This window comes from Microtus ochrogaster, chromosome 4 (assembly GCF_000317375.1).
Source record: "Microtus ochrogaster isolate Prairie Vole_2 chromosome 4, MicOch1.0, whole genome shotgun sequence".
Lineage (NCBI taxonomy): Eukaryota > Metazoa > Chordata > Mammalia > Rodentia > Cricetidae > Microtus > Microtus ochrogaster.
Window position 1 is genome coordinate 5,113,972 of NC_022011.1, and position 9,997 is coordinate 5,123,968.

A 9,997-nucleotide genomic window follows, 5' to 3' on the forward strand; every position below is an offset into this window, starting at 1 on the left:
AAATAAATAAATATTTTTTATTATGTATACAATATTCTGTCTGTGTGTATGTCTGTGAGCCACCATGTGGTTGCTGGGAATTGAACTCAGAACCTTTGGAAGAGCAGGCAATGCTCTTAACCACTGAGCCATCTCTCCAGCCCTAAATAAATCTTTTAAAAAAAAAAAGGATACTGTGTTTTTTTTTTCAGGGCCAGTTTGACCTTTGAGATAAGGGATCTTATTGACAGCTCTAAAATTTGAGTTTGTTAGCAGAGATTCTTTGGTGTGCTCTGATGAGACTGGGGCCACATCAGCCTAGAGCAGAGTAGGGACCAGTTGCTGCTCCAACCCTTACAACTGGCACTCTGTATAGAGATCTGGATCAAAAGATAGTGGTGTCTGGGCCACCTTTGAGGAACTCACCTGCACCTCTTAGGGTTTGGGGGTGTGCACAAGGTCAGGCTTCACCCACCCATTAGCTTTCCCAGAGATTTGAAAGAAGCCCTTTGGGAAATGAGCAGAAGCCAGATTCAACCCTAGAGAGACATTAGTCCTGGGAGTTGAGCCCACACACCCCCATTGTACGGAACAGTGCCATCCCTTTTCTTTAACATGGTTCGGGGTCTGACAAACCCAGCTTTCCCTAGGGACTCTGGGTGTAGAAAAATAACTCACTCAGGTGAGACAGATGCCACCATTTAAGCCTAGAGCTAGCCAGACCCTCTTGGACATTTCTAGGTCTTTCCTGAATACCAGGATGATGACACAAACATGGGGTATTTTTTTTTTTGAGATATTTGTTTATATGTGTATGGGTTTTTTGCCTGCATGAATGAATGTCTGTGCACTGTGTGCATGCAGTGTCTGTGGAGGCCTGAAGAATGTATCAGAACTGTGTATCAGAATGTACAGATGGTTGTGAGCTGCCACGTGGGTGCTGGGAATTGAACTGGGTCCTCTGTAAGAGCAGCCAGTGCTCTTACCTGCTGAGCCATCTCTCCAGTCCTAAAAGCCCCCTTTTATGCAGATGCTGTCTGTATCTTCCCTTTCCTTCCCATGGCTTCAAATTTGACTCCCAGACCCTTTTCAGTGGAGGATCCAGGAGCTTGTGGGAAGACTTGCTTACCTTACCCAGGTCCGTTAGCTACTTGCAGAGATTTTGTTTTGTTTTGTGTTTCCTTTCCCCCTTTAACACGGTTTCCATGCAGGGCCACCATAAAGATTCTGCCCTTGGGTTACTGTTTCCTTTTCTGCCCGAAGCTGCCAGAGCCTTTAGAGTTCCATGGCCCAAGATTCCCAAAGCTCATATTAATGGCCACGGGGGTGGTGTGACTGCAGAATGCTGTCTGTGATGGACTTGTTCTGTTACCTCAGCATCTGCTGAATGGAAACAAGACTCTCCTGCTTTCCCATTAGCCATTTTCTATCTGTTGCACAGTGGTTCCGTTGAGGTTTTTAAGATAGTTGGGGGTATAGAGAAAGCGTGTCTGCCAGACTTCTGGATGGAATGTCTCAGCACTGCTGGCTACTCTTGTGGGACAGCCCAGCTACTGATGCTTGGCTGTCTTAGTAGCCTCAGGCTTGGGAAACCCCCTGGCCAGCCAGCCCAGTGCATTCCTTTCCACAACAGGTCCAAGAGTGCCATTTTGAGAGCCACTGGGCATGGCTCTTGAATGCTGCATGTTCTATAAGGGCCGTGAACAACGAAGAACAGAGTGGACCCGGGTCTTCTGCTAGTGGACCCTTCACAGGACAGAACTAGAAATGCAGAGCACCCAGGTGTGATTGCTAAGCTGATGTTCAAGATCGCGGTGAGAGGAAAGAACCTTACTAGAAATACTTCCTGTGACTTGTACCTCATGCTCAGTCCCACTGAATCATGCTATACCTGAAAGATATGCAGCGAGTGAACTCAGGAGCTGAGTGCAAGAGTTGAGATTCAGACTGAAATACTGAGTCAGTAAGATGTTTGGGTAACACAGTGAGACCCCAACTAAAATAAAATCAAGTCCTCTGACCCCAAACTCCACTGTTGAGTGGGATGTGGGAAAATAACTGGTTTGAAGACATAGGCTCAGGCTAGCTTTGGGGGTAAGCATTGGGCTGGGCCCTAGTGGGCAGCCCCAGCCTAGGCCACCTTCCAGAGTTTTATTTTTTTTATATATATTTATTTATTATACATATAATATTCTTTCTGCATGTATGCCTGCAGACCAGAAGAGGGCACCATTACCTCATTACAGATGGTTGTGAGTCACCATGTGGTTGCTGGGAATTGAACTCAGGACCTTTGGAAGAGCAGGCAATGCTCTTAACCACTGAGCCATCTCTCCAGCCCCCCCAGAGTTTTGACCTAATGTACTGATGATGTGGTTTGGCAGTAGTCTTCCCCTCCCTGATACTTTGAGACTGAAGCTCTTGATGTGTCCTGGTGGATGGGAGTGGCAGGGGTGGGCTCCCAGAACAGTCGTGCTGGAGCCCTGACACTCCCATGGAGAGTCACTCACCTCTGGGATGTCCCATGCATGGTGTCTGGGGATGCCAAAACAATGAACCACTTCCTCAGCCACCCTGTATTTATGTGTTAGGTCTTCCCAGTTTGATGATGAGTCAGGGGAAGTGGGTGGTACTGGGGTTCCTAAACTGTACACATGGAGCCTTCTGGACTGAATATAGCTTTCCCTCCCTTTGTGTTATTGGCTTCTGCTAAGTACCTGATGTGTGGCAGGGCACCCTGACATTGACTTTCCTGTTGGGGTGCCCGTGAAATCAGTTTCCTTGAGAGTAGCAATACCTGATTTCCTTGGAGAAGGAAGGATGGTGAGTTGGGAGGCATTCTGTTAGAGTGTTGTCTCCATTTACAGCCCGTCTTTCTGAATCCGAGCTAACTGGATGTGATTCCCTACAGAGCCTGAACTCTTATGATCTTTGTGTCCTGCTGTCCTTTGAAACAGCTGTCTTTAGTCCTTGTTTTGCATTGCTGAACATCAAACCCAGAAGAGTTTTAAGCATGCTAGGCAAGCAGTCTATCACTGACCTTCATGTCTGTGGTCTTATAGCGGGAATGGCAAATCTCATTACTAGACACATACCCAACTATATACCAGGCTCATCTAGAGAAGGACGAGTGTGCATGCTGTTGGCTTTAGGCACGAGTGGGAAAGAGTGTAGTAGTCTTCAGGAGTGGGCGCTGGGTAGGAGGGGGCTTACTTAGGCATGACTACTAGTCCCCTAAGTAGGTAGGGGACTTAGCACCATAGATGACTCTCAAGCTTCTAGGGATATTGCATCCTCTGCCTTGTTTCATAGATGAGGAATGGAGAGCCAGAGGAATGAAGCTGTTTGTTGGGGCAGAGTCATGTCTGCCGCCTGGCTGTAGGTCTCTTTCTAAAGTGAAAAAACCTTCACTGTTAGTCTTTATATGTGGCGCCTCACGTGTGCTAGACAGACTCTACCACTAAGCTCCTACATGAACCAGATGTTAGGTTCTATGGACAAAGGATGCTTAAATAGGGCTGCTGTTGTCAGAGAACTTAACTGCATTAAGGAAGAGAACCTATCTCTGACCAGCATGACCCACTGACCCCTGGCAAACAGGTGCCCAGTCTCGGGTACCCAGATGTTCCACGGGGCTCTTTGTGTCTTTTGTCTCTATTCCCTGCTTTAGGCTCCTAAACTGACTTTCTCATGAGGTTAGAACAGTGGCTGCAAGGGATTTTGAGAGCTGCTATCTTTCTAACTACCTGTGGAGATTTGTTTCGCTCAGATGAACTGATCATATTCCCTTCGCCCAGAATGTCTTTCCCTCTGGTCTTCTTGGCACGTAGAACTCTGCTCAATGTGTGTGAGTGTTTGCGGGAATATATGGTGTCTGTGCATGCAGTGCCAGGAGAAGGACTTTGGATCCCTGGAACTGGAGCTAGAGTTGGTTGTCAACTGCCATATGGGTGCTGGAATTGAACCCAGGTCCTCTGGAAAAGTAGCCAGTGCTCTTACATCACTGGGCCATCTCTCTAGTCTCTACCAGGTATTTCTTGTTTGTTTGTTTGTTTACTTACATGTTATCTGTCTTCTCTGCTCCTTCCATATTCCCTCGCCCTTTGCAAACTTCCAGGAGCGGCTTTTGTTAATTATTCAGTGGCGGAGGGGAGGAGGGGAAAGGTGCGTGCTGTCTCTGAACCACCCTGCCACCCTACCATTGTAGCTGCTGTTCCTGAGGAAATACATACCATTCTGGGGTTTAAAAATATCTTATTTATAGCCAGGTGCACACTTTTAATCCCAACATCCTGGGAGGCAGAAGCAGATAAATCTCTGTGAGTTCAAAGCCAGCCTGCTCTACAGAGTGAGTTCCAGGACAGCCAGAGATACACAGAAAACAAAAACCAAACAAAACTAAATTATTTTCAATTTTATACACCTGAGTGTTTTCCTATATGTGTATGTGTATCGTGTGTATACGGTACCAGAAGAGAGAATCAGATTCCTTGAACTGCTTTGTGGGTGCTGGGTCCTCTGCAAGAGCAGCAAGTTCTCTCAGCCACTGAGCCATCTCTCCAGCCACCCCCCCCCCATTTTTATTGTAATTTGAGACAGTGTTTCACTCTGTAGCCAGCCCTGGAACTCTTTTTTTTTTTAACTTAATTTATTATGCATACAGTGTGCTGCCTGCGTGTATGCCTGTATGCCAGAAGAGGGCACCAGATCTCATTACAGATGGTAGTGAGCCACTATGTGGTTGCTGGGAATTGAACTCAGGACCTTTGGAAGAGCAGCTTAAGATGTCTCTTAAGCTCTGAGACATCTCTCCAGTCCTTGGCCTACAGCTCTTTAGAATAGATAAGGCACAGACCCAGAATTCAGAGATCCACTTGCCTTTCTGCCTCTGAAGTACTGGGATTAAAGGCATGCACTATTACACTTGGCTACAGTCTTCTGTCTTGGTGGTAACACAATACATTTGTTAAAGATAATTTGAATTGTACTGCTAAAATGGAAGAGGAGCCAGTAGTATAGTCAGTATTATAGTATGCTTAGTACAACTGAGGAGCCAGTAGTATAGTCAGTATTATAGTATGCTTAGTATAGGTGAGGAGCCAGTAGTATAGTCAGTATTATAGTATGCTTAGCACAGGTGAGGCCAGCTTCGTCTCCAGTGAGTTCCAGAACAGCCAGAGATATACAGAGAAACCCTGTTTCGAAGAAACATAAACAAACATAAATAAAATGTAAATTAAACAGCACTCTGGATGCAGAGACAGGTGGATCTCTGTGATTTTGAAACCTACAGCCTGGGCTACACAAAGAAATTCTGTCACACACACACACACAAAAAGGCTAAATACATACATAAAAATAAAATGTAAAAAAAGAATTAGTAGAGCCAATTGTTGAAGTGCCTGCCTAGCATTCCCAAGATTCTTAGTTCAATCCCCAATCCCTAGTACCACCAAAAAGAAAAGATTAAATTACTCCCCAGTTAAAACACACATACTTTTTTGTTTGTTTGTTTTTTGTTTTTCAAGGCAGGGTTTCTCCAGTAGCTTTGGAACCTGTCCTGGGAACTCATTCTGTAGACCAGGCTGGCCTTGAACTCACAGAGATTTGCTTGTCTCTGCCTCCCAAATGCTGAGATTAAAGGTGTGTGCTACCACCGCTCCATCAAAACATGCATATATATTTTTAACAGCTGGGCATGCTGCTGCTCTCTGGAATCCTAGTACTTGGGACATGGAGGTAGAAGGATCAGAAGTTTAAGACTAGCTTCAGCTACATAGTGAATCTGAGACGATTGTGGACTTGATGAGATCCTGCCTGAAAAACAAAACAACCCACCAGTATAGACTTCCTAAATTCTAGCCTGCTCCTTCATGAGACTAAGACTTTCCCCACCCTTTGTTTTCTTTCTTTTCTTTTTTTTTTTTTGTTTTTGTTTTCGAGACAGGGTTTCTCTGTAGCTTTGGAGCCTGTCCTGGAACTAGCTCTTGTAGACTAGGCTGGCCTTGAACTCACACAGATCCGCCTACCTCTGCCTCCCAAGTTCTAGGATTAAAGGCATGTGCCACCACTGCTCCATGAGGCTTCTCGTTTTGCGTTTGTCTTCTGGTGAGTCCCTTTCAGCTCTTGCCTCAGCTCCTCAGAGGTAATGATCTGGTGGACTCTCAGAATATGTGTGCAGTTTAGCAAGACCATGTCCATAGGGAGCTCTGTGAAAGACCATACCCCTGAGTGCTGGCTAAGATGGGCAAGGGGCCTGGCAATATAATTGAGACCTTCAGAGCTTTCTATCAAGTACAGATTTTAAGCTATTGCTGCTCTCTTCCCCACAGGTTGGGACAAACATTCCTATGGTTACCATGGCGATGATGGACATTCCTTCTGCTCTTCGGGGACGGGCCAGCCCTATGGTCCCACATTCACCACAGGGGATGTGATCGGCTGTTGTGTCAACCTCATCAACGGCACCTGCTTCTACACCAAGAATGGCCACAGCCTTGGTAGGTGCATAGGAGACCTTGCAGGGTCTGGCCTGTGGAGCCACTTTGATTGATGAGAAGCTCAAAGGCAGGCCTTGAAGTCAAAGTAGTATCATGGAGCCTCTGCGCAGCTCTGGGGGACTGCAGTCACTTCCAGCCATTGGAGCCCTTTCAGGTGAATGGAAGGCAACAGGCATGCCCGTTGTTAACCTGTCCCTTCAGCAGCATTTACTGGATGAGCCCAGGATGGTTGCTGAGAGCAGCACATTGTAGTCATGATCCTGGCCTGTCTTGTTGGTTGTGCTTGATGGAGAAAAAGTTTGAGGACCCTAAGTGTAGTTATCAGTGGTTGTGGTTTTTGGATTAGGGTTTGCATGCCAGCTCTTCTGATAGTGGGTACTGAAAGTAACAGCGAGGGCTGTCAGACAGAAGGTAAATGGGAAGGAGTCAAATAGGGACAGAACTCTGGCAGTGTTGACAGAGTTACAAATAAAAATCCAGAGAGAAATGGAGGGATGGACTGGAAAAGGGGGCCAGGAGGAAAGGTAAGCACCTGGAGATTAATGCTAGAGATGGGATGGAGGTCCAGCAGGACATTGGGTGGTGGTGCACTTGGAGAAGAGAAAGGTGAGGAAGGAGCCAGACTAGTGGAATGTTAGGCAGGTGGAGTGAAGGAATTTAGTGGTGGGAAATTGCGGGTCTGATGGGTTCCTGGAAAGGAGCTGTTCTGTATATAGAAACTTCATGTTAGAACTTGAGCTGTTCATGGTGCTGAATGCCTGTAATTCCAGCACTAGAGGGAGGGAGGCTGGTCGAACAGAAGTTCAAGGCCATCCTCAGCTATATAAAGGGTTTGAGGCCAGTCTAGACTTAAGAGCACCATACAAACAAAATGGATTTGGGGGAGGAAAGAGAAAGAACATGCTAGATGTGGCATCCACCTAAAATCCCAGCACTCAGGAGCTGAGGCAAGATGGTTTCTATGAGTTAAAGGCCAGCCTGGATTATGTAACTACCCAAGGTTGACCTATGACTTCCATATATGTGCCGTAGCATATGTGTGCCCATATTCACATAAATATATACATAAACAAGAAAAAGTGAATTAATTAAAGTTTAAAATATGTGAAAAAATTCAGAGAAAGGGACTTGGACTATACTGACTAGTAAATGATCCCTAAAGGCCGGACTTGCCTGCCTTGCAAGGGTCTCTGCTCTGACCATACCCTGCTTCTCCCAAGAAGAGAACCAGCAGCACCTTACTAACCAGGCCACCAGGCTTTTTAGGATTGGAAACTGGGGTCCTGCTTTTGCTGACTTTTGGGGCAGTAAATATCTTGCTGTTGCTCCTAGAACCTGGATGTGTATGTGGGGTTTTCTTGTGCCAGCAGCTGCTCTCAAATAACCATTCAGAGTCCTAATTGTAAATGCTTGGCCAATAGCTTAGGCTTATTACTAAACTCTTACATTTAAAATTAACCCATATTTCTTATCTATGCTTTACCACGTGGCTTGGTACCTTTTCTCAGTATGGTATGCCCATCTTGCTTCTCTCTGTGTCTGCTCGTTACTTCTCTGACTCTGCCCTTCTTCTTCCCAGCATTCTCAGTTTGATTCTTGTACCTAACTTTGTCCTGTTCAGCTGTTGGCCAGTTGGCTTCTTTATTAAACCAATCATAGTGACATATATTTACAGTGTCAAGGAATATTCCACATGTATGGTTTTTCTAGGAGATAAGCCAGTCAGAATCAAGAGCCCTAAAGGAATTAGGTTTGCTATTGACTGGGGATGAGCAACTAAGAGCCAACATTCTTCAGCCATTCTTTGCACACCATAGCCTAGAGCACGCAGGAAAGGACAGGAAGATGGGTGATTGAGAACATGTCTCAGAGGTAGAGCTTCACCCGGTTCACATCTGGAGAAACTCTCCTGGAGAAACTCTCCTGAGACTGACCGTCACCTAGCTGCAGTCTGGTGTCCCACTGGCAAGATCTCGAGAAGGTTCTTTGCTCCTTACTCTGCTTTCTGACTCCAGCTATTTCGTCACTTTGGGTTCATCTGCAGCCAGAATCCCAAGGGCTCTTAGATGCCCTCATTGCATACCCTCTCACCTGCCTGTCTGCAGCCAGGCTCAGTCCTACCCCTTCAGGTATTGCCTTTCACATCTCTCTAGCTTGTCCACCTCTCTCTCTCTCTCTCTCTCTCTCTCTCTCTCTCTCTCTCTCTCTTTCTTTTTTCTTTAAGCATGGTGTCTCTTGAGGAAAATAAGATTTGGAGAATACAGTGCTGTACCTATAGTAACTGTATGTTTAGTGCCTCCTTTGGGCACTATAGATGTGTGTTAGGACTCTGCGAGCCAGGTCACCTTAGGCCATTGTTTATCTGTCTAGTGAATGCTTTTTATGGACCCTGTGCAAAGACCTATTTATTACACATGTTTAATTAAACTTGATATGGTAGTACATTGTCTTAATATTTTTTTTATCCTTTAAAAAAATCTCCTGTGCTCTTGTTTATTTCTTGATATTTGGTGTAATTTCAAACTTCTGTTAACCCAAAGTATGATAAATAAGTATCATTTAATAAAGATACTCATTAATATACTAGAAGAGGAAAAGGCCAAGATTTGAGTTCCTTTGTAGTTAAGCTTCCCACGTAGACAGCAATCATTAAAAACCAGTTGTTTGGTTTGGAGATCTAGGTCGGTGGTAGAGCACTTGCCTAGCTTCTTAAGATCTTAAGTTCAATCCTTAGTACCACAAAGTGAGGCAAAACAAATACAGAAAAGCCAAAGAATCAGTTAAGCTCTGTCTGGTGGCACAGGCTGTAATCCCAGCTTCTTGAGGCAGGGACACACAGGGCATCTTAACAGAATCTGTTTCAAAGTTAAAAAATGAAAAGAGAGCTGAAAATGAAAATTAGAGGTCTGTGGTAGAACACTTGCTTGGCCTAGTCAAGGCCCTGACTTCCGTCCCTAATACTGGGGGGGGGGGGGGAGGATGGGGATCAGGGATATTAGCTTGAAGCTCACATTTCACCATCTGGTCCATGAGTATATTTTGGGGACCTAATTGACAGTGAACTTTCATGAGGTTTGAGGGATAGATGCTTGGGGAATCTTCCCATGTCCTGTGCCGTCTTATTATTACTAACATGCTTCAGGCTCTACTCCCTCCACTTTAGGGTTAGAATTACATACCCTACCTCTGGCCTCCCTGCCTCTCCTCTTTGTCATAGCACTCAAGCCTCCTGTTCAGTGTCTCTGGGATTATTCATCAAACACCATCTTTCTTGCTGAATTCAGGGGCACTTTGAGGGCGAGCTGGCTTGCAGCTGTTTCTCCAGTCCTGTTACTGGGCCTGGCTCCTCAGCAGATAAATGGAGATGGAGGACTGATATCTGGTCCATAAGTGGTCTGTGTGCTTGTAGATTCTTCTTCATGTGGTTCTGTACTGTCTCACGTGGTCTTTTGTTCTCAGCTTCCGGGTCCTCAGAACCAAACCTGTTTACCCAGGGCTCTTCTTTTTTTTTTTTTTAA

At 45.5% G+C, this 9,997-nt stretch overlaps 1 protein-coding gene across 1 annotated transcript in view; it reads left to right on the forward strand.

Annotated features, from left to right (window-relative positions):
• Positions 1-9,997, forward strand: part of Ranbp10 (RAN binding protein 10) — a 60,365-nt gene that overhangs the window by 37,775 nt on the left and 12,593 nt on the right. Inside the window, exon 4 of the mRNA XM_005345453.2 lies at positions 6,312-6,479. Within this exon, the coding sequence (XP_005345510.1) occupies positions 6,312-6,479 (168 nt within the window). The remainder of the gene's footprint in view (positions 1-6,311; positions 6,480-9,997) is intronic.